The following is a 22,890-nucleotide window of genomic DNA, read 5'->3' as shown; positions in this document are numbered from 1 at the left end:
CGTCGCTGTAAGGCAATTGTCGGACTCGCTGTTTGCGGCATCTCCGATTCCCATTGAAAGCAGCTGTGGAGTGACGACCAAACCTCGCAACTGTCCTTAATTCTCGCGATGAATACATTTTGTCAGTTTGAAGGACTCACGCTGCTGGACAGTACTGTTTAACATTGTGACATGAAGATTACATTTTTGTTCATTAATTATTCATTTTCCACTCCTTATGTAACGTGCCTTGAAACAACTAGTGTTGGGCATCCGCATCTTATAACTGGACAGCCTTTTGTGGCTGTTTGGCTTGTGATTGAACGAAATAATAACACTGTAATAATAATAATAATATTTATTTTATGTTAACAGTTTTGTAAAGCGCTGTGTTACAGATGCAGCAGTTGTGAAAGCGCTATATAAATCAGAATGTATTTTATGATGATGATGACGACGATAAGAAAATTCAATTAAAGAAATGTATACAACTTCACAAAGTCCTTAAGTACCAATCAGAATATAGCATAAACCAAGTTAAATTATATTGTAAAGTTTGCAATAATTATATGTTTTCACAGCTTTTCGTTTCGGGCCGAACTAGCTGAGGTAGGTCGTCAGAATATAATCATGACGTACACGGAAGTACTGGCACGGCTTCTTTAAGTAAGGGCAGGACAAGAGGACATATTTCGACAAGTGTTCCTTGGTGGCGGTAGAGCGAAAGCTTTGCTCAAGGTGAGAGAAAACGAATTGAGAGATGCATATTTTTAATCTATTAATGTATTTTAATACCTTATACGGTAGTGCAGCCTTTGGCGTTTTCGCCATTTTCACTGGGCCGGCCGACGGACAAATTGCAATGTCACGTACATCCGCTCGCCGGCCATGTGCGTGCATGACTAAGATTGAAACAAAAAACACATTTATGCTCGATAATTACCGACTTTGATTATTATGCGCAAGCTCCAATTTAATTTTAATTAATTAATTCGTTTTTGTTGCTTAGGAACATTTTCTTGTACTAACGCCACACGACATCTCTTCCCTTAGTAATTAAAAATGCGAGCAAAACGTTTACACCTTTTAGAAACGTGCGTGTTGTGTATGAATATAAAGTTCATGTTTTAGACATAAAGAGGATTTGATATTGGATTCATAAGTCGTTGGCGCGAATGTCACTTCCGTGAAGCGTGGCCATGTGCGAGGCCAGGGTGATGAAACAATTCCCTTTGCGTTATTTAACGCTCACCTAATGTTGTAAGCGCTTCCTCTTTAGTCAAATGCCATCAATTTGAATGCCTCGATCTTTGCGCGGAGGTGTCCAAATCGTGCTCGCGTCCCCGAAGATGAGCTGGAGTTCAACGAGTGCAAGGGTTTGCAAATGCAGCACTAGCATTTAACGTGTGACACTTTACATATTAGTGTCTGACGAAAAACCAGCTGTGTGGCTGCAACGATTGCCTGACCGATTGAGAAATTACAACCGCACACCAAACGTTAAGAACGGCTATATGTCTTTGAAGCCATGGCACATCCTAGTGTGCATTTCTTTATGACGTATTGAACGGTTTGGAAAAGGCGAAGCGCTTCCAAAAACGAATTATGACGGCAAAGATACACGCCCGCCCCCATGCGTGTAGCGCGATATGGGAAACCGGTTTCAATGTTTTTTTTTTTTTTTGCACCGGCTTTTGCTTTACTACTGAGAGTAAGGAAGTGCAGCACAAAATGAAGCGTTAGGTCGTTAATTGTTTAGAATGCAAACATTGCTGCCAAGACTGCCGTCTGCAAGGAAGCAACTGACGGTTTAATGTTCACGTTGACGTCAAAATAAGTGGCTGAGAGGGAGCAGAGGCTAGAAAGTGTGTATTTGTAAGAATATTAAGTGTCAAATGATTTTCACAAGTGGTTTGTGGTTGTCCGTTTCAGAATCAAAATGGATCGAGTGAAGTCTACGTTTAATAACATGGTAAGTGTTTTGTCACTTCAACATTTTCTTGACTTGTGGCCATTATTGCAAACCTTGCTGTCTAGGGAAGAGACGTTCAAACGGGCAGTATTTTTATTTTTATTTTTTTTGCTGAATGAATTGTTTGAATCAAAATATAGGCCGTTTTGCCCCATAAACCACTTGTTCCGCCTGTTAATGTTTTAAAACTGGAAATGTGACTCTTGAACACAGACGTTTACCAACCCCCAAACTACGTTGTTGTCAGAAGCATTGACCATGACCAGGAAGGAACATTGATGTAAAATAACCGGTAGCGTCAGTCACCAAAGTTTCCGTCTCACATTGTCGCCAATGTTTTTTTTTTTTGTTTCCTCGTCACCGATATTTAATTTTTGCCCCTAAATATAAAATTGCTGTCGTTAAAAAAACAGACTTGATTATAATTCCTTGTTCCCTCAGATTAAAAGCGTTCAGTACAGCCGGTTCACCTTGCAGCGTGACGAGGAGGCCGACCGGCATGTTGAGATCAAGCTTTCGGACGACGCCGATGTCGGCGAGAACGCTCAGGTCGCGCAGGCCGACGGCTCCCCCAGCTTCCGCCCGGCCCCTCGCGGCGGCTCCGGCAGCAAGCGCCTCCTCGTCATCCTGGCGCTGGGATTCCTGCTCGCCTTCATCGTGGGTAAGAATACACTTGGGCATTTTTGCAAGCGTCGTGGCATTTGACCTTAAAATTAAATTGCAGACTTTTTTTTTTCATCCAACATAAGCTGCTATTCATTTTTCAAAGAGATTTTCTTTACAGTGTGAGAATAAAAGTACATACTTACTTTGTAGTGTTTTGGCATGTTCTGTTTCATGTTCCGATGTCACACGCAACACGTTGCTGACGAGAGGGAGGTATTTTTTATTTTTTTGCAGGCTACTTTGTTGGGAACCTCACCTCGAAGAAGCCCGACGTGGAGCCTGCCGACTGTTCGACTCAGTCGGTACTGACTGAGGGTGCAGCAGACCAAGTGAAGCAGGAACAGGAACAGGGACAGGATGACGACGAGATTATAGCGCATGATGAAACCCCAAGCAGCTGGAACGCCATCAGCCAGCTCCTCGACGACAAACTCACGGACGTCGCTTTCGACGAGCGTCTCAAGTAAACCTTTCGCCTGCCTGCCTTACAAAGCACAGTCGCTACTGTAGTCGGGTGGCTTTAGCATTCAATCACAACTAAAACCAAAATGAACTGCATTAAAAAAAAAAAAAAGTCAAGACTTTCAGTGATGGGTGGCTTTTTTTTTTAACGTTTTCAAAAGACTTTCATATGCCAAGAAATGTGATGTGATCAGAAAACACCACCTCTCCAAATGGCGCAAAAAAAATTGGTAATAACTCCATGCAAGAAAACGCTTAACAATTATTATTTCCCCCCCACCCCACCCTACAAAACAGCATCAACTGTTGAGTATAACATTCTGTCTGGCCAAACTTGATAGTCTGAATCCGCTTTCCTATCGAACCGAATGAGATCATGTTTGAATGAAGGAGAGGGGGAGGGAAATGGCTAAAATGAAATCTGGCCTCAGGACCTTCGATGTGCCGTCACGCTCGGCGGGCAGCGAGGGCGACGTCCAACTGGCGACCATGATCTCCGACGAATTCAAGGCTCTCAACCTGGAGAGCTGGGTGGACATTCACTACGTTCAGCTGCAGAAGCCCGACAGGTTGCTATTTTTAATGCTGCCGTTTTCACCTCCCCGTATATTATTTTGAAGCTCACAATCTTATTTTGTCACGGGCAGCGAGCGTCCCAACGTGGTCACTTTCGGCGCCGACGTCTTCAAGCCGACCGGTTATCTCGCCTACAGCGCCACCGGGAAGGTCGAGGTGAGCGGCGGCGGGCAAGCCATTCGCCAAGATTTACGCGAGGATTGTAAATGACTAAACGCAAGTACGTATACTGTCTGTGTTTGTCAGGGCAAGCTGGTGTACGCCGCCTATGGCAGCCGTGAGGATTTTGACGCCGTGAAGAAGGAAAACGTGGAAGTGAGAGGCAGCGTGGTGCTGCTCAAAGCGGGACAACAGAGCTATGCCGAGCAGGTGAAGGGCAACCTTCATACGTTCAATGAATCGATCCAAGTTCGGCTTTCGCAATTGAGCTCCTGAGATGATTTTTTTTTCCACCATACTAGATTTATTGAGATGCACCTTCCCGTCTTTTCATGTCTTCAGGTGGCTAATGCCGAGTCCCAAGGAGCCGTCGCCGTCCTCATCTACGCCGACGCGGAAGATTTCAGCTTCCGCGCCGACACGGCACTTTACGGCCACGTGGGTGCCACTGGCGAGCTATCCGGTTTCACATTAGGTGTCGCGACTCACTTTGCGTCTGCCTCCCTTCGTTCAGGTCCACCTTGGCTCGGGCGACCCCTACACACCGGGGTTCCCCTCCTTGAACCACACCCAGTTCCCGCCCACCCGCTCGTCGGCCCTCCCCGGCATCCCGGCTCAGACCATCACGCTCAACATGGCGAAAACCCTCCAAGAGTAAGCCCAGCAAGTCACTTTGTTGCTTTCCATCAAGGCGCAAGCCGTATATTGAACCGGTACCTCTTTGTGCAGGCGAATCGGCGGCCCAAAGCAGATGGGTGGTGTGGAGAAGATCAGCGTGGAGGTCAATAACGTGCTGGTCAACACGGAGATCCACAATGTGTTTGGTGTCATTGAAGGATTCATCGATTCCGGTATGCGTACACACCTGTGGTGGGAAAAAAAAAAAAGATTGGGGTCACATGGAAGTCACGAATTGTGCGTTTGTGTGCGGCAGACGAGTATGTGGTCCTGGGAGCGCAGAGGGACGCGTGGGGTAAAGGCTACGCCCGCGCCGCTGTCGGCTCCTCCGTTCTCATGGAACTGGCCAAGGCCTTTAAAAACTTGGTGGAGAGGGGTAAAAACATATTTCCTATTACATGTAACCGTGCCAACCGTGGAATTATACCATGGGGACAAATTAGTTTTCTGATTGATGTGGAATGCCCGCATTCCAGATGGTGTCCGGCCCAGGAGAAGCCTGGTGTTTGCGAGCTGGAGTGCCGGAGAATACGGAAGCGTTGGGGCCACGGAATTTTTGGAGGTTAGCGCCAATGGAAAATGCTTTTTGAGAATGTTTTCGAACAAACAACCAAACAAAAAATCTGTGTTTTTTTAGGGTTATCTGTCATCCATCGACAGAAAGCTCGTCACTTACATAAGCCTGGATGGGGTGGTCATGGGTACGTATGAAGTGAAAGCGCGCAGAATTAGCGCCGAGGCTTGACTGTTGACCGCGCGTGTCGTCTCTCAAGGTCGCGGTGGCTTTGTTGCCTCAGCCAGCCCGCTGCTGTACAACCTGCTGCAAGACACCATGAAACAGGTAACGGCGCCCACTTGACTCGTCACTAAATGAGACAATATGCACCTCCACGCACGCCATTTAAAAAAAATGTCACTCCCAGGTGAAGAGTCCGCTCAATACCGGCACCGTATACGATATGGCAGGAAAGACAAAATGGGAGGCCAACGTGTAAGTTCACACAGCCCCGATGTCCGAAGGTGGGCCGACGATATGAGGGATTGTGCAGTAGGAAACGGGACTTTTTTTTTTTTTTTTGTAGCCTGAGGCCCATGTCCATAGACGACCCGGCGTATCCCTTCTTGACCACTGCTGGCATCCCCTCCATCTCCTTCCATTTCATAACCCCCAAGGTGAGTCGACAAGACCACGTTTCCTTTTTTTTGGGGGGACACGATGATCACTTTTTTTGTTTTCCCGTGTCTGAAGGCGGAGACTTACACTTACTACGGCACCTCAATGGACAACATGGACCACCTCAACTACAACACGGGCCATAAGACCGGCGAAATGACTGCACGGGCTGCGCAGTTGGCCGGCCGCATGGCCCTCCGCCTGACCCACGACCACCTGCTCAGTTTGGACGTGAGCAGGTACCGCAAGGAAGTCTCCAAAGCTGTCAACGTGCTCTATGTTCACGTCCGAGAGCTCGTCAAGGTGAGGCCATTTATGTGGTTCTGAATGCGCGCGACTGTTGTCACGGAAACGGCAAGCAGCTTAAAAATGACCTTATCTTTACTTTTGCGTGGGGGCAGAGCGGTGAGCTGGTGGGCGTGGACCCCGATTGGCTGAGCAGCGCATTAGGTTCCTTGATGCGAGCGATGGCCAACTTGAACACATTTATCCAGAACACCGACAAGACCGAACAGCGCGGCTGTCGTCGTGCCAACGAGAAGCTCATGAGCGTAAGAAGGACCGCTCCCTTTATTTCTTTGAATTGCATTTCGATGCTACAAGATGGCCGTCCGTCAATCGGACACGGCTTGTTGCCCGATTAAATGAATCTCCTTCCCTCACTTCAAAATTGTTCACTTACTACCAGGCGGCACCAAAGCAATATTTAAATTAGACTTGGTGTTTGTAACCCCAAAAATCTGTAAGGGAAAAAAAAAATCTATCCTCACCTATGGCCATCTTAGGGTGCTCTTTCCCATTCTTCGCCAGGTGGAACGCAACCTCCTCTCGCCGTACGTGTCCCCCGTGGAAACCCCCTTCCGCCACCTCCTGTTTGGCCGGGGCAAGCACACGCTGGGGGCGCTGGCTCAGACCACGGACCCCCGGGAGCTCCACACCCAGCTGGCCTTGGCCACCTGGAACCTGAAGATGTGCGCCAACGCCATGGTCAATGACATCTGGAGAAACGACAATCTAGTTTAGAGCGTGCGTGTGCGAGCGGAAAGTGCATTAAGGGAAAAGCAATTTCGGGGGGGAGGGGGGAAATGCACTTCAAAGGCTGTCAATCACAGTTCTCAGTCCTGCCCTTTTCTTTTATCAAGGTATAAGTTCAATTTGACACTCCTAATCAAATGGTCAGAATGAAGGAAATGCTGTCTTGGTTATTAAGTCGACCCCTTAGCAGGCCTTTTTTTTGGGGGGGGGTCTACATCCCATCCTGATACTTGAAAACCTTGAATGCTACTGACAACCCCCCCACTTTTTTGCCATCCAAACACTGAGGACCTTATTTAACTTTTTTTTTTTTTTATGACATTATCGGAAGCAGTGCCTTCCATAATTATGACGGTTATACTGTCTCATCTGATAGCAGTATCTGCTTGGTGAACTCGAAACTCAACTGTTGGCACCGAATTGGAGGCAGCCAAGAAGCTTTCAAAAAGTCTGAATATAACTAAAGCGGATACAATTCGAAGAAAAAAAAACATTGGGAAAAAAGGGGGGAATCAAATAGAGCCGCAAACGAATTGAAAAACTCAAATTAATTCAAGTGGACAAAACGCTCTTGCAGATCGAATTTATAAACTAAATAAGGCTTAATTAAATTTAAAAAAAAACATGAAGCTGATCACAGCAAGAAAACCACTCAAAAAAGGAACATCCGAAGTAAAGCAGACAAAAGTGTTCCCTGAGGGGGAAATTGACGAGCAATTTGGAGCGTTTTTGTCCATTTTTGGAGCAGTTGGCGAGTTATCGGGGGCAGTGTCTCCCATAATCAAATCTATTATCGGGGGCAGTGTCTCCCATAATAACAAGTGACGGTAGTTTTTATCTACCAGTGCATGTGCGTATGTTTGTGTGTGTGCATGCGCGGTTTGTCTTTTTTTTTTTTTTTTTACATGTGTATTTATCGGGAGCAGCGCCTCTCATATTTCACTCGAAAGGTGGAACGACTTATCGGGGACAGTGTTTCCCAGAGTTTTATACGTATTTATGACGGTTTTGCTTTGTGGTAGTTATTTCTTTCTCACTGAATTTCCTCTTAGTAGACATTTTGCTCCTTGCTATCTTTCACGCCTGGTGCAAAAATTTTTTTCTTCTGTATTAGAATTATTGGCGTTTTGTCCATTCTGATTGAGGTGTTGTGCAACAACAATCTTTAAGATGACATTAATGTCCAAGTAAGGTTTCCGTCTGGTGGCAATTTTTGGCATCTAGATTAACATTGGTGTGTCAATAAATGGATCTGTCCTATGTGCAGCTCTGGGGGAAATTTGAGGCCCTTAAAAAAACATGACGTTTTTTTTTGCAACTGAAATGTTGAAATGACAAGAGTTGTAATGAAAATTGAGGGGTTATGTTGGTTAGAAAGAAAATAAATGTTACACCAAATAAAATCAGGGGAGCCTTGCAGTGATGTTTCCCCCTATTGCTATTTAGCAACAGTGCCAGCGATAATGCATAAATGTAAGCATATCTCCAAAACAAACAAGAGTATTGTTACACAAGTTAACTTGTTACATCGGGTCATCAACGATTTTACACTTGAGAGAAAAAACATCCAGTCACCTTACATCAATTTGTTAGATTTGGGAGGGGGGATTTCTGGCACTTGATTGTGGAAAAAAGGTTTTCATGGTTTGTCAAAAATATCTTGCCGCAACTGAATTAATGTTGGATTCGGGTTTTCTGTCCTCTGATTAATTGCAATTAAAATCCCGAGCTTTGCATCAAGTTGATATTTGTCGTCTTTATTATTAATCAATACGTGTTTTACATGAAAGTATGTTCTTGTTTGTTAGCAATTTGACGCTCAGTCGTTTTGACATTCCCGGGTGGTTTTGCGCCGCGGATGAATCTTGAGTGTGGTGCTGAGGCTCACCGGGTTTTGCAGCGAGCGACGACGCACGACTCGCGGTGCCGGCGGAGGAGGGTGGCGACAGTCCCGTTCAATTTCCTCTCATTTGCTGATAAACCACCGCGTCCTGCTTGAAAGATGCCGCTGGGAAAGATAAACGACCGCGTCGAGTGGTCTTGAAGCCCATCCACACTGGTCGGTTGATGCCCTTTCCGACCACGGATTACTAAACCAATAGAAATAAAGACAAAATGATGACAACAACGTGACCGGTGCGATGTGGTAAGTTCCCCTGTGATATTTTCATTAAACCACATGAAAATAAAATAAATGTGTTACATGCACATTATATGTGCTCGTTTGTTTATTATTCGTAGTATTTTACAACGGTCCCGCCTTCAGCCACACTGACCTCTTGTGACTCTTAATCGAGTTGCGATACAGTTTTAATACAAGAGCGTGTGTGCAAGGTTACACCAGACTAATCGTGTTTTGTCTTTCTGGGGACGCAGAAGCATATTGGTGCCTCCCGAGTTAAAACGCATGGACGCTTCAGACACTGGCGGCTCGGGAGTAATTTAAAGATTAAACAATTAGCGTTAGTCGCCTTGGAGAACAGACGTGTTACAACATGCGGTACTGCACTAACCTGCAATACAGTGGAAATAAGATCGTATCAAGAAATAATTTCCCACATTGAAATGAAGTGGAAAGATTTCATTCGGCCGTTGTAGCCCCACCCCCAAAATACATTTATTTGACGTTTCTATTAAAATATAATTACTAAAAACATTGAGAACGCGGACACTGTTATATTGTCAGGTATGAAAAGCGCTCGATCAATAAAAACAGTTTGACTGATTCATACATTCAAGAATCATGAACACGCCGAACTTGAAAATCACACAGTAGCAGCTTCTGTTTGGCAGCGAGGGGGCGTGGCTTCTGAAATGACGTCGAAAACTCGACAAATGTATAAGAATTACAGAATAGTTTTTAATCATTTTAGTATTTATTCATGAACGCAATGCTAGTGAAGGGTACTATTTGCATCTGAGTTCATTCATTTCTACACACTTGAACAGTTATATATACAGTATATATATTATGTGTTTGTATATATATATTATATATATATATATATCGATGAGCAACATATGGCCAATTTATCCAGGGCTGCTATATTTAGAGCTTTGGCCTATTTCAAACCTCATTTGAGGGTGCAGATGCGTTCATGCACGAGGGAGCCTCCAGCCGTGGTCGCCATGGTAACTGTGGGGGTGAGGAGGGGGTGGTGTTCTGTATGAGAGAGAACTAGATTCCAGTACTGTATCACACATTTCATAACATCGTTGTGTGTGTAACATCCACCTGGATGTGCTGCACTTGCTGCTTGTCGCTCGCCGCGTCTCTTAAGTGCATCCTGGGAAGTGTCCTTCTCTCCATCCATCCGTTTGCATCCTCATTTGCCTCCTCCTCCTCATCCTCCTCAATAGCTCTCCTGAATTATTTAGCGAGGCGGCCAAGGGGGAAGCAATGGAGGTGGCAGTGGGACGTCGTGACTCAGCAACGGCCAGCATTTTGATGAGAGGGCGCGGCGAGAGAGGGGGGACGCAAATTTGTCTTTAGGTGGATGCCTGTATCTTGAGATTAGAAGTCGAGCGGCAGATGGGGGACAGCTACGTGTATCGGAGACTCCCCTACGCCAGGGGAGGAGAGGAGGCCGACGAGGAGGACGCGGAGGGGAGAGCGAGGATGCCTGAGAATGCCGGGAGACAAATGGTAAACGTGGTGGCGGATGCACACGATGCGTGTGTGTGTGTGTCATGTGTGTGTGTGTGTCTTTCCAGTAGTTACCTCCACCAAGGAGGTTTTTATCAGCAGGGCTTTGTCCATTTGCTCTCGATGTCAGACGGCATTTTATCGATTTGAGTGACATCCACTTTTCTTCCTCTTGTGGTCGCGCCTTCTGGAATATGAAGCAGTGATATTACACCGAGTTTTGTTGGGATCTGATCCAAATTGGGCGGCAATCTAAATGCAACTTGGAAACGCTGATGTCAAATCCAATTGGATCAGGATCTGAGCGAGATTATACGGCAGTGTAAATGTCACTCAGGCACTCCAATGTAAAATGAAGTTTGGTTAGGGTCTGTAGCATAGAAATTCGGAAGTCAAATCACATTGGACCACCATTGGATTCAGAATGCAAAACAATGTAAATGCAACAGAACTTCTAATATAAAATCAAACCGAATCTGGATGAGAGCCATATTGTACAGCAATGTAAATGTAACATTTACTACAACGTGTGCGATTGTGTGTAGATGCAGGGCGAGGAGGGCACGGAATGGCTTCTGGAGCTGCTGACGGATGTTCAGCTGCAACAGTACTACTTGCGCATCCGCGACGAACTCAACGTCACGCGGCTATCGCACTTCGACTATGTCAAGAACGAAGACCTGGAGAAAATTGGCATGGGGCGCCCAGGTCAGGCCGCAGACACCCACCCGCCGCGTACCCCGTGTATTTTTCACAGTGGTATGCTTCGTCTGTTTTTAGGTCAGAGGAGGCTGTGGGAAGCCGTCAAGAGGAGGCGAGCGCTTTACAAACGCAAATCCTGGATGAGCAAGGTTCAGTACAACAGACAAACGCAGTACCTAAGGAGAACAGTCCGGTTCACATTGCCCCACCTCTTCTAAGTTTGGGAAGGATACTGAACTGGAGTACATATTGCAATACTAACTGGAATCAGGTTTAATCGGGATCTGATCCAAATAGCGCTGCAAAGTAGATGTTATGTTCAAGCGCTAATGTCGAAACAAATTTGATTAGGATTTGATTCAGATCGTGTCCCGAGGTAGATGTCATGTAGAATCTGGAATGTCCGGTCAAATTTTAATCGGGATCTGATCCGCAATGCACAGTAAGGTAAATGTAACATACTAGAAGTTCTAATGTCAAGTTTTATCAGGACTGGATACAGATTGTGTCGGGATGTAAATGTAAGCTCGAATGACAAGTAAATTTGTTAATGTAAAAAACGAGCGCTACTGTCATACTGACTATGATCGGGATCAGATTCAGATTGTACCGCAATGGGAATGTAAGGCAGAAGCTGTTTCGAATCAAGTGGAATCAGGTTCAGATTCTGATTGGCCAACCGACTCGACAGGTGTTTCCTGTGAAGCGTCCCGACACCGACTCCCAGCCGACCCCCACGCTCGGGGCAACGGCGTCCGGCGGGTCTTCGTCCGCAGGGGAATCGGCGGCCTCACTCACCTGCCTTATACGAGAGGCTGAGCTGCAGCTGTTTGAGCGTCTCGGCGATGGTACCTTCGGGGTGGTGCGCCGCGGCGAGTGGAGCGCCCCCAGCAGTCAAGTGGTGAGACACAAACTTACAATCAGTGGTGGAAGGCCTTCATTAGTGGATTTAAAAATTTTTTTTAGGTGTAATGGGAACAGAGCCCCTGAGGAAAAGAGCAAAAATTTGTAATTGAAAGCCCTTGTAAAAAGATTGTTTTCGATAAATACAACAAGATGGCATCAAAGTACTGCTTTTATCGAAATGAAGCTTTTCCTACTCCAGTACTTTAGCACCATTGCGACGCCAAAGCACGACTTTCATCTAATTGAAGCTATCCAACCAACTTCAACACAGTTCCTTGGTACTAAGATGCTACAAGATGGATGAACTGAAGCGCCACAATTCAATTCAACATAGTTCCTTGGCATAAAGATGCCGGAAAATGGCGCCGAAGCACTACTTTTATCTAAAGCTCAACTCACTCAAGCACCTTTTGTCCTTAAGTACATTTTAGTGTGTCTCGTCCGCTCATAATGGACGATGAAAAACAGCAACCAACCCACCTTCGTTTATTGATCTGGCAGCTGTCTGTGGCGGTGAAGTGTCTGAAGGCCGGCGTGCTGGAGTCGGACGGCCTGGACGACTTCATCAGGGAGGTGAACGCCATGCACTCCCTCAGCCACCAGAACCTCATCCGCCTCTACGGGATCGTCCTGACGCAGCCCATGAAGATGGTGAGCGCTGCACAAAAGGGATTCAGCAACCAAGGGAGAATGCATATCCCTGCAAAGACAACAAATAGGCACATTGTTTATTTTTAGTTCAAATATTCCAGTTGTTTTCAAACCGAAACTGCGGTTCTGCTGTGCCCAGGTGACGGAGCTGGCTCCTCTGGGCTCCTTGTTGGACCGGCTGAGGAAGCGTCAGGGTCACATCCTGATCTCTTCGCTCTGCAACTACGCCGTGCAGGTTTGGTGATGAACTCACTCATTTACCCTCTTTCTGCTGCTTTACTTTTTAAACACTTTGGAGTATTTCATTCTTTCAATCATAGGACGATGGGCACGCTGTCTTTACTCAGGGTGTCTTTAAAGAGATAAACAAATATGTATTTCTTATTTTAGCACAACAGAGATTATTTTTAGGTTCATGGTCCAAAACCTTCATCCTTCCATGACAAATTGACTTTAGTCTGCCGTATGTTTAGATTTCGAATGAATGCGGCTGTCAGCAATTATTTAGTTGCGGGAGGTATATACTCCTCCTAGTGGTCATATCTAGTACTGCAGCACAACATGATGACTTAGTGAAGGCAAAACTAAAGGGTCCCTGCTGTGCAGGTGGCGTGCGGCATGGCCTACCTGGAGCAACGGCGCTTCCTCCACCGCGACCTGGCAGCCCGCAACGTGCTGCTCTCCACCAACGAGACAGTCAAGATCGGCGACTTCGGCCTGATGAGGGCGCTGCCGTCTCACGCCGACCATTACGTCATGGAGGAGGGCCATAAAGTCCCTTTCCCTTGGTGAGATTGGCCACCCTTTTTTACGGTCACGTACTTGTGGAGAGCACACCGCTCAAAGGACATCTGCTCAACTTCTAATAAAGTTCAGCTGTTCTAGTACATCTGTATGGGTCAGACCATCCTCACCTGAAGAAAACCGTGCAGGGGTTTCTTCTGCGATTTCCCTGCAGGTGCGCTCCAGAGTCCTTGAAGACTCGCACTTTCTCGCATGCGTCCGACACCTGGATGTTCGGGGTCACTCTGTGGGAGATGTTCACCCACGGGCAGGAGCCATGGCTTGGCCTGAATGGGAGTCAGGTATCGGGAATAATCAAATGAACACATCAAGTGGGAAGACATCCTGCTGAAAACTCAACCCAACGCTTCCGATGAGGCGACGACTTGAACTTTTCTGACCTCTGGCAGATCCTCCACAAGGTGGACGTGGAAGCGGAGAGGCTCTGCAAGCCGGATGACTGTCCTCAGGACATCTACAACGTCATGCTGCAGTGCTGGAGCCCCAAACCCGAGGACAGGCCCACCTTCGTGGCCCTCAGGGAATTCCTAATGGAGGTGCGGCGACAAGGTTTGGGTGTCCTTGGATTCTTTTTGTCTGCAGTGCTAACGGGAACGTTGTGGCCGTTCAGAGTACGCCTGCCGAAATGAGGGCCCTGCAGGACTCTGCGGAGGACAACAAGCTCCTCATTCAGATGAATGATGTCATCACCATCATTGAGGGAAGGTCAGTTCACAGTTGTTTCTTTTTTTTTAATTGTTCTTTTTAGATTCTTTTGTGCTCATTGAATCAAGTTTTGCGGACGCACTGTGTCTGTGTTTCCAGGGCTGAGCATTACTGGTGGCGAGGCCAAAACCGGCGAACACTGCGCGTGGGCCAATTCCCTCGCCATGTGGTGACGGCGGTGACCGGCTTGTCGGCGGACGACATCAGCAAACCGTTAAAGCACTCGTTCATCCACACGGGCCACGGCGACACCAATCCGCACAGGAGCTGGGGCCACGCAGACCGCATCGACAGGTCGGGATTATTCGTCAAATTCTTTGATGGGATGAAATTACAATGAAATCGAAATTACAATGGGGCGGCACATCTGATTGACAAGGGGGTGGGTCTTTGTTGAAGACTCTAAAATTGTCCCTATGCACTCATTCTGTGGAGAACTTTATTTTGTTGTTTTTTTTTTGACTGGATAACCTTCCTTATATTGCCACGATGGGAAAATTTGCAATAGCTATATTGATGTATTCTGTATATTTATGGATTAAATGCGCCGTCCTGTTCCTATGCAGTTACATTGAATATCCACTAGAGTGCAGTGTTGCGCCATAGACAACAATATACCGTTGATCACATAATTAGGTGCACATTTGGAGGTTTGTAGTCAAGAACGGCGGTTTTGTGATCATGTACTGTATGTTATAACGTGTGTTATTCAGTCTCTATTTGGGGAACCCCATGAAGCCCCCTGATGTCCTCGGAATGGATCCTTGCACCTCGAGGCCGACCAAGCTCCCCAACCGGGCCAAGAGTAAAACTAAACCACCATTTTTGGCAGCATTTATGTATTTATTTTTTTTGGGTAGCCAATTGTCAGACACCAATGAATTTACTTTGACAGAACAACCCCCGCCTCGTCCTCCTCAGCCCGCGGTCCTTCTCAAGAGTAAGTGTCCCCTCGCCCCACATGTGAGGATGGCCGCCATGTCATGACGCTCAGCGTGTTTGCTCAGAGCCCTTCTACGACTCGGTGATGGAGGACTACGACGACAACGAGGAAGACGCCACCGCCGCCGCCCCGGTATCCTGCACTCGGACCGGCGCCAAGCGGCTAGGCGTGTCGCTGGGCCTGAAGCTCCGCCCGTGGGAGAGCTGCGGCACCGGCCGGACGGACGCCAGCGAGGTGTCGCTCATCGACTTCACGGACGACAGCTTCAGCTCCACCACTACGCCCTCACCGCTCACTGAGACCTTGCCACTCGACCAGGATACGCTCAAGGTGCGCTTAAGACCAGTTGCCGCACCTTCTTGAGTCCTTAAGTGGACTTTTCGGCTCTTCTCCAACTCTATATTTATTCTTATTTGAAATGAAATGTTTTTTTTTATGATTATAGCACCTCATCCCCACCCCAACCACCACCTGAGTATCCGATTCTCAAAATCTGGCCCGTGTAATCGTCATGACAAAAAATTAAATAGAGAAACAATAAGGTGCTTCACTCTTCTGCACTTTTATGGTATGGTCATACCTGAATGTATATTTCATCCACCAAAGTCATCGTTACCCCTCACTAAAGCCTTCCCCTGAAAACATCTTCATGCTAAGCTGAAAGACAAAAAAAAACCAAAACAAACGAAAGAAGGTTAAATCTGAGCAAAAACATATTCCGGGATCCCACTGGGGTCTGTGTTCGCCCCCCTGCCCCACACACATACACCCCCCACCCCCACTGTTTGGCCTGGAAATGTCGTATGGCGCCTTCTTCTACTCGGATGAACACGATGTGACAAGATGGCGGTCATTGATTGGCGTGGCACTCCTTCACGCTTCGATGCTTCATTTTGTCTCGCGCTATTTGCACGGGCCTTACATCAGCACCCAAAAAAACAAAAACAAAACAGTAAACCTTGGATGTGCTTTTCAGGGTGCACTATCTTGTTGCTTGGGGTGCTTAAATACTCTTGACACTTGACAGGGGACCATTTGGGGCCCCGGAGGCCCTGCAGAAAGTGCAAACAGTCACCCTGTAGATTGGACATGAAGGGGAACTAATGGATTTCTAGTGTATTCTATTTCTGACAGCAAAGACGTCATCCTTGGGTTTTTTTGCGCAATCACCTCAAATGAAATACAGCTAACCCTCGCTGTTCACATTGCCAAGAGCAAATATGCTTGAATAACAGACTCGCGCTCATTTTTAAAAATGATTTCTCTATATTGCAGATTTTCTGTCATTCTAGATCAATCTGGAATATTCTGAGTCCTTATGTTGTCATTACGTGTACATCATAATTTAGGACACGCCTTCCATCCTGGACTGGCCCCTCCCGCAGCCGGCCTACGACGAAGTGGCGGCAGAGCTGCAGGACCAATCCGAGGACCAGGAGGTGCGCTCCATCAACAAGGGGCTGGCTGAAGAGCTCATGGCCACTCCCACACCCGGCGCCACGTTGGCTCGGAACGAGTCGCAGTCGGCCGACATCTTCCAAGAACTCCAGCGAGAGGTGCCAAATGCATTTATTGGACGGTGAATCATGTTGACTCCATGTACCCATAAGCATTTTAGCTGTTTTCATGTACATGTTACGAATCTTCTTCGTCTGACTCAAAAGGTAGAAAATTTCAACAAGGCCTGAAGGTTAAGACTCGGGCGTCACGCTGTGCTCCTATTTGTTTTTTTTGTGTCTGACGAAGGTGATGGTGAAGCTCCAGGTTCCCATGGCGACAGGACGCTCGCTGCCCTCTTCCCCACTGCCCCTGCCGCTGGCCCCCCTGACACCTCACCGGCAGATCTGCCTGCCGCCGCCCTCCTCCAGCTCGGAGGATCGGCCTATTCTCCCACCCCGCAGCCCGGCACCGCCGTTGCGCCACGTCAAACACGGCCCCGCAGCGGGCACCACCCACCCGCGGCACAGCTCCATCTCCCTGGAGCTGGAAGACGCGCCCCCTCAGCTGCCGCCGCGGGACCGAGCCCTCTCCCAACCGGGCTCCCGCTCATCTTCGCCACTCACTCTGGCACCGCCGCTGCCGTCCTCGCCACCCGTGGTGCTCCCTCCGCCGCCACTCTCAGTATCCCCTCGTCGGGCCTCAGGCCTCCTGGGTCCTCTACTGTCCTCCTCGGCCTCGCCTCCCAAAGTGGTGCCATCGTACTTGCCCGGCTCCTCTTTGGACCCTCTGGCCATGCACGAGGCTCATGGACCTTCCTCGGCGATTGATGGCTCACAGAGCTCCGCCCGCACACCGTTGCCAGAGCGACCGGCACTACTGGATAGGTATTTATCGACTTTGCACTGACTCATAGGAGAGGTGGACAACTAAGCAAATGTGTATACTGTACATTGAAGTGAAAATTATTATTGATTAATCATTTTAATTTTGACCACAACTGGGAGAAACACGCCAGTAAATGCCGGCTCAACCTAAAAAAAAAACCATGTGCACCTGTTAACATTCAGTACCAGCCAACTCTAGACCAAGTCTGAAAAGACGTTTAAAAACGTCTTTGGGGGTGAATGAGTTAAGGTGACAGTGCATTTAAATTTGAGGCTCATCCCAAAACCAAATAAGCCCAAACATTTTGTGAGTAGCGTCGCCAGCCTGCGGGCATAATAACAAAAAAAAAGGATTTACTAACCAGCTAACTGAAAGATTGAATTTTCAATAGATAAGCAGAATCTGCTAAATGTCCGCTGCAATAGCGTCTATTTAATCTAATTTTGTTGATCAGATACGGAGCTGCCAATATGGCAACGGTCAAACCCATGATTCAGCATCCCGCCAGAGCCAAGCCCAACTCATCCTCCAACAACAACACCGGGCGCGCTGCGACCGCCCCCGCCCAGCAGGAGCTGAGCGTCGCACAGGTGAGAAACCGAGCGCCGGGATCGTCCTGGCTTGCTGAATGATATGATTGATTGACTGGATCTTCATCAGATCCGAGAAGCCGTCCACGGTGTCACGTTGGACGAGTGTCAGGCCGCATTGCAAGCTCATCACGGGGAAGTGCAGCAGGCCATCAACCACTTGAAGGTACTGCCTCGCACAATGGTAGCTTTACAGATGCCATGTGATGGTTTTATTTTTGTCTGACGACAAAGGTGGAGCAGTTGTTCCGCGTGGGCCTGCGCTCTCGACGCTCCTGCGAGGCACTACTGCGGCGCTGCCAGTGGAACCTGGAAGAGGCCAGCTCGCTGATGCTGGACACATATGGACCACACTGCAACAGGTATCACCAATTTTTTTTTCTTTCCCCACCAGGCTCTCGGAATGGAGCTTGTTTTCAGGGGGTGGTCCCGACTTGTGAAAATTAGCAACAGCTCGCCTAGAGGAGGGACGTTGGTGTTTCAGACAGTCAGATTGAGTACCTCAGGGATCTGTCGTAGGACCCCTTCAGTTTTGTTTCAAATCCTTTGCGTCCTTGCTTAGACCTAAACCATTTTGTTTTCCTGGCAGGAAATGACAGCAGCACATGGCGAGGATGACTCATCCACCGAAGGACCAGAGAATGTTCATCTCTTGCATATCTGTACTGTGACGCGCTGCTCGCGCCTCCTGTTTGTGCATTATTCCACAATGGAACTGCTTATTTATTTTCATTCATTTCAGACAACACTGTAAAGCGCCATTCAACAAAGGTGGAAATAAAAGTGATGTGAGAGAATGATGTGTGTCACTTCATGCAAGAACTCTGCGGGGGGGGGGGAGTCTTGTCTGAAGCACCCCCGTGGGGTCAAAGCTGTGACCTTTCCATGACAGGACAACAATCTCAGCCTGGCTCTCATTGATCGCAGAGCATGGTTGCGGCGTTGGATCAGTGTGATCCCTGTAAAGCCTTTCTGATCCGCAACAGCACGAAGCACTCCGCAGCGCTCACTGGCACTGTGACACACATCCTCAAACACACAGTGATTTACAGAAAAAAAGAAATAACGGTATTATACAAAAATAGAAATTGTTTGTGCAACACTACTTCGACGCAGATGGAAACAAGCGAGACGGTTCATATGAACCTCACTTGACTGATTCAATAAAGTGAATTTCTCAAATCGCATGCTTGTGATTAGCAAAGAGGAGGAAACAAAATGCTCCTCAAACTTCCAGGGTCATGTCATGTACGTTGCGTGCACATGTGACACTACTTAACCCCCCACCGATTATCTCACGTAGTTTTGTTCATTTCTACTTTGCAAGATGGCATGAACAGCGACCGCAATGAACATGTGCAGGTATCCTGATGATTATTTTGTTTCAGACAACTACGGTACTTGTAATCTGTCTCGACTTGACATAGCCGTCACACAAAAGCTGGGAAGGAACAATAAAAAAATAAAAATAGAAGAATGAGTGTTTGGAGGCCTATTGATTTAATGGGGAAAACAAATACATAAATAAAGGGTGAGCCTTGAATGTGAGGCAGGAGCAGGAGAGGCTTTTGAATTATTATTTTTTCTTAAAAGTGACCTTGGTGAGCGTGCGTTTGTGCAGACATCGCAGCTTCCGCCACCCGTGTGGCACAAGACTTTTTGACCCTGACGATAATGACAAAAGAAAGTGTTTGTGTCTTTTCAGAGCCACTCGTTGAGCTTATCTGCTTCGTGAATGCTCTATTTTTCCGCACTCACCTTTCAGCCACATGCGACCTTGCCTGATGCAAACATAATCTATAAAGATATTCTCATTTTCTCCCAGCCAGTCGATTCCATTTAACCTCGATGGCTTTTGAAAGAAGAGCCAAACATTCAAATACGATTCGTGTGTGAGTGAAAGATCCTCCTCCTCTGCTTCTTGACTGCAGGCTGAATAGAAACTTTGAAATTTATTTCCAATTGGCCTTGCTGGAATCAATTGCGTGTAAATTAAGTGTGTCTATCGCTGGAATACATCGGGGCATAGTCAGAGGTTAAGAGGGTAACACTTGATCACACATGCAAAAAAATTGAAAGATTGAGTGGAGCAGTCTGTTAAATTGCATTAGTGGGACAAAAACAGTGATGTAATGGATCGGTATCTCGGACAATATAATGGAATCCATAATGGCCAAAAGGACCCTAACATGTGACATGCTTGAATGTAAAAAAAGAATAAAATACTACTAATAAAATAAAGCAGGGGTTTTTGTGTGTGTCTATTCGTGGAATATATGCCTACCAAATTTTGTGTTTAGCGAAACTGCCTTTGGGGCTGATTTTTCTCAAAAATATTTGAAGCAATCTTGTAAAATGAGTCTTAAAAAGGCCATTTTAAGCCAAAACGACAGGCTTGCTGCGCTGTTTCAGACACGGCGTCAAGAGATTGTATTTTTTTTTGGTGGGGGTGTACTAATGCGAGACATCTCTACCCAATTTCAAGTATATGATGAACTGCCCGTAGTTGAATTTTCAAAACACATTTGAAGGCTGCTTGATAATGACAGCCTTGCTTTTTGTCTTTTTGGTCCTACACTTTTTTTTTTGTGGGTTGAACTTAGCCACTCTTGTGGACAACTTTTCAATTCCTTTTCTTTTTGTTGCCACCGAGAAGGCCTTCTTCCATCCATCCAACATGCATACACAAACACACATATCAATATGGTAGATTCACACATTTATCTTTCAAAATTTTGATTTTATAGGAATGTGCATGTCAAAAAAAAAATCAAATTTCAGGTTGAAGATTTGAGGTGGAGATGTGAAGCACACATGACAGATGAACATCAGTCAGAGAGGGTCTGTACCTGGATTTGTTGAACTTCTTTTGTTGCTCCGGACATAGCGGCGCTGCAGGGACCTCCAAGCACTCTTGAACGAATTCCCCTTCGGAAAATGGCTTTGTGTTCTTTGCAATGTTGTGGGCTGTCACAAAGCTGGTCTTGGTTGCTGTTTGGTAAAATAGCCTTGTTTATTGAGCTTCGTGAGCAAATCTTTGGATATCTGCACTCTCAACCTCAGTCAAATGTCTAATTTTTTCACACGCTTCCTCTCGTAATGCCGACTCACGTTATACCCCTTCACGATGGCGCACGGCTCAACATAAACTAAACACACGGGTTTAAGCCTGATGTCAATCAATAAATATTAACAGTCCGTATTTTCTTGAAACTATGGGATCCACTTTAATTTTTTTTTTTAATGCCCAAGTATGCTCTCAATTGATTCATTCTCCTTAATCATTTTCATTCCCACCGAGATTGACATCCTTATTGACAATGATCGGGTGTTTCGAAGTAATAAGACAAGAATATGAATATTTACACTAAGCGAGAGCGTGGGAGAAAAAGGCGGCGGCCAAGACCAAGTGACTCATCTGTGAACTGTCGAGCGATCGATAGTGTCAAGTGAGAGAAGAGAAATGTTCGTTCCCCCCTCAGGGGACTCAGTAAAAGCACCACAGGAAGACGAGGAGCAAGAGCTCCTCCTCAGAAACAAAAAGAGGACGGGCTGAGATTTTTCACCATTATGGATGCGTTGAAGGCCGAGCCACTTTTTCAAGTCCAACTCCTTGTTGACTTTCTGGAGCTCCATCAGTTGTCCCTCGACGATGTCGCCGTTCCTCAGACTCACACCTCGAAGTTCCTCAGGAAATCCTGACCCAACTTTCCCATTGTCCAAAAAGATCGAGACAAGTATCAGACATATACAATTTATTTGAGTAATAATCGTTATAATAATAATAATAATCGGACACACTACGATGTCAAACTACAACATCCCACTCTGACTTCACGCTATGACATCACTGATCTCATGCTACGATGTCACGCATTTCAAAAGAACGATGCGAAGGGCGAAGCTACGTTGTCAAAAAAACAACGACCCACTACAATGTGATGCCCTGACGTCACAATAAACGTAAATTTTTAATGTCACGCTAGCGTCACACGACAACGTCAAGCTCCCCACGGCATGTCAAACAACAATGTCACTCTAACGCTACGACGTCATGCTAACGCGGCATTCCAATGTAACGTTAATGTCATGCTAGGACGTCAAGCTAACCTTCAACGGCACGCTAGGACTTCAAACTACCCTGTTAAGCTACTACGAACTGATACATAGTCAAATGTTATGCTATTAGGTGGTGCTACGGCGTCACGCTAGCATGTCAAACTACAAAGTCACATTAAGTTGTGAAGCTACGATGTCCCGCGACGTCGTCACAGTGCCATGTCGTGCCACGACGACGATACGCGATGTCACACTTTAATGTCCTGCCACGACACCCCATGACAATGTCACGCTAATGCTATTTACAGAGCTAAATTTTGTCCTTCAGCCACGTTTCCCTGCACTTGGTAGCCCACCCCCAACTTCTCATGTCCTTTTTTGCACTTTTGTGTTTACAGTGTGCCGTTGCGCTTTCTGCAAAGAAAAAAAACCCCAGCGTGCAACGCCTGTCTCGTCCGGTCAAGGCCCGGGTGGCTAATGGGGCGAACAAAGCGAGACAAATAAATCGCCTCCTGTCAGGTCAGCGTCCCTTCGTCATTCCGAGTGTGTGTGTGCCAGCGCCGGGTTGTTGACTTTTCACAGGTGCCTCAAACCATGTGCCAACTCAGCGACCTGGTGGGGATGGTCTTTTCTTCATCCCATCTTTTTCTGTCAGCGGATGAACAATTGCGCTCATTAGGACTTAAGCAGGACGGATGATACAGTTCGTTCCCATCGTTTCGTGGGACACCTACTGATTTTTAAGTGACCACATGGAGACATGTGTGGTGTTTTTTGTTTTACAGTGTACAACCAACTCCCAATTTTGAATTTAGAATTTTTGGGGAAAAAAATGCAGCTAAATGTATACACCAAATA

At 46.7% G+C, this 22,890-nt stretch overlaps 2 protein-coding genes and 2 long non-coding RNA genes across 6 annotated transcripts; 2 read left to right on the top strand and 2 right to left on the bottom strand.

Annotated features, from left to right (window-relative positions):
- Positions 1-594: 594 nt before the first annotated feature.
- tfr1b (transferrin receptor 1b) lies at positions 595-8,441 on the top strand. The gene is made up of 19 exons (XM_052054467.1): positions 595-717; positions 1,912-1,951; positions 2,393-2,612; positions 2,852-3,080; positions 3,511-3,648; positions 3,727-3,811; positions 3,902-4,024; positions 4,157-4,252; positions 4,329-4,468; positions 4,544-4,665; positions 4,749-4,868; positions 4,969-5,054; positions 5,130-5,193; positions 5,266-5,333; positions 5,416-5,483; positions 5,575-5,665; positions 5,742-5,969; positions 6,068-6,217; positions 6,477-8,441. Exons 2-19 carry the CDS (start codon positions 1,919-1,921, stop codon positions 6,687-6,689), a joined length of 2,274 nt encoding a protein of 757 aa, XP_051910427.1. The 5' UTR covers positions 595-717; positions 1,912-1,918; the 3' UTR covers positions 6,690-8,441.
- On the bottom strand, positions 3,044-6,576 carry LOC127593207 (uncharacterized). Its single transcript, XR_007960346.1, has 3 exons — positions 6,437-6,576; positions 4,532-4,679; positions 3,044-3,170 (listed from the first exon to the last, which is right to left on the bottom strand). It is a non-coding gene; the product is annotated as an uncharacterized LOC127593207 (long non-coding RNA).
- A 219-nt stretch (positions 8,442-8,660) lies between the features above and the next one.
- On the bottom strand, positions 8,661-10,589 carry LOC127593206 (uncharacterized). Its single transcript, XR_007960345.1, has 4 exons — positions 10,423-10,589; positions 9,937-10,324; positions 9,775-9,864; positions 8,661-8,791 (listed from the first exon to the last, which is right to left on the bottom strand). It is a non-coding gene; the product is annotated as an uncharacterized LOC127593206 (long non-coding RNA).
- Positions 8,698-18,773, top strand: tnk2a (tyrosine kinase, non-receptor, 2a). 3 transcript variants are annotated; one of them, XM_052054465.1, is made up of 20 exons: positions 8,698-8,847; positions 10,893-11,055; positions 11,128-11,198; positions 11,741-11,950; positions 12,457-12,606; positions 12,746-12,841; positions 13,213-13,394; positions 13,565-13,691; positions 13,800-13,946; positions 14,021-14,115; positions 14,215-14,409; positions 14,829-14,920; positions 15,011-15,055; positions 15,123-15,388; positions 16,408-16,614; positions 16,805-17,382; positions 17,838-17,973; positions 18,044-18,139; positions 18,208-18,335; positions 18,563-18,773. In XM_052054465.1, exons 2-20 carry the CDS (start codon positions 10,893-10,895, stop codon positions 18,567-18,569), a joined length of 2,991 nt encoding a protein of 996 aa, XP_051910425.1. In that variant the 5' UTR covers positions 8,698-8,847; the 3' UTR covers positions 18,570-18,773. The 3 variants fall into 3 exon arrangements, with proteins under 3 accessions (XP_051910425.1, XP_051910423.1, XP_051910424.1); XM_052054463.1 differs by lacking the exon at positions 8,698-8,847 and adding an exon at positions 10,204-10,347; XM_052054464.1 differs by lacking the exon at positions 8,698-8,847 and adding an exon at positions 10,648-10,783.
- Positions 18,774-22,890: the final 4,117 nt, after the last annotated feature.

This window comes from Hippocampus zosterae, chromosome 20, assembly GCF_025434085.1.
Source record: "Hippocampus zosterae strain Florida chromosome 20, ASM2543408v3, whole genome shotgun sequence".
In the NCBI taxonomy this organism is placed as follows: Eukaryota; Metazoa; Chordata; class Actinopteri; order Syngnathiformes; family Syngnathidae; genus Hippocampus; species Hippocampus zosterae.
Note: the sequence above shows the minus strand (reverse complement) of the source record. Positions and strands in the feature narration are given on the sequence as shown.

Excerpts from the sequence above, each read along its gene's own strand:
- tfr1b (XM_052054467.1), top strand. The coding sequence starts at position 1,919 with ATGGATCGAGTGAAGTCTACGTTTAATAACATG. Across the intron at positions 5,194-5,265 it reads CCTGGATGGGGTGGTCATGG|GTCGCGGTGGCTTTGTTGCC; the intron begins GTACGTATGAAG and ends TCGTCTCTCAAG. Across the intron at positions 5,970-6,067 it reads ACGTCCGAGAGCTCGTCAAG|AGCGGTGAGCTGGTGGGCGT; the intron begins GTGAGGCCATTT and ends GCGTGGGGGCAG.
- tnk2a (XM_052054463.1), top strand. The coding sequence starts at position 10,234 with ATGGGGGACAGCTACGTGTATCGGAGACTCCCCTACGCCAGGGGAGGA. Across the intron at positions 11,199-11,740 it reads GCAAATCCTGGATGAGCAAG|GTGTTTCCTGTGAAGCGTCC; the intron begins GTTCAGTACAAC and ends CCGACTCGACAG. Across the intron at positions 11,951-12,456 it reads GCGCCCCCAGCAGTCAAGTG|CTGTCTGTGGCGGTGAAGTG; the intron begins GTGAGACACAAA and ends TTGATCTGGCAG.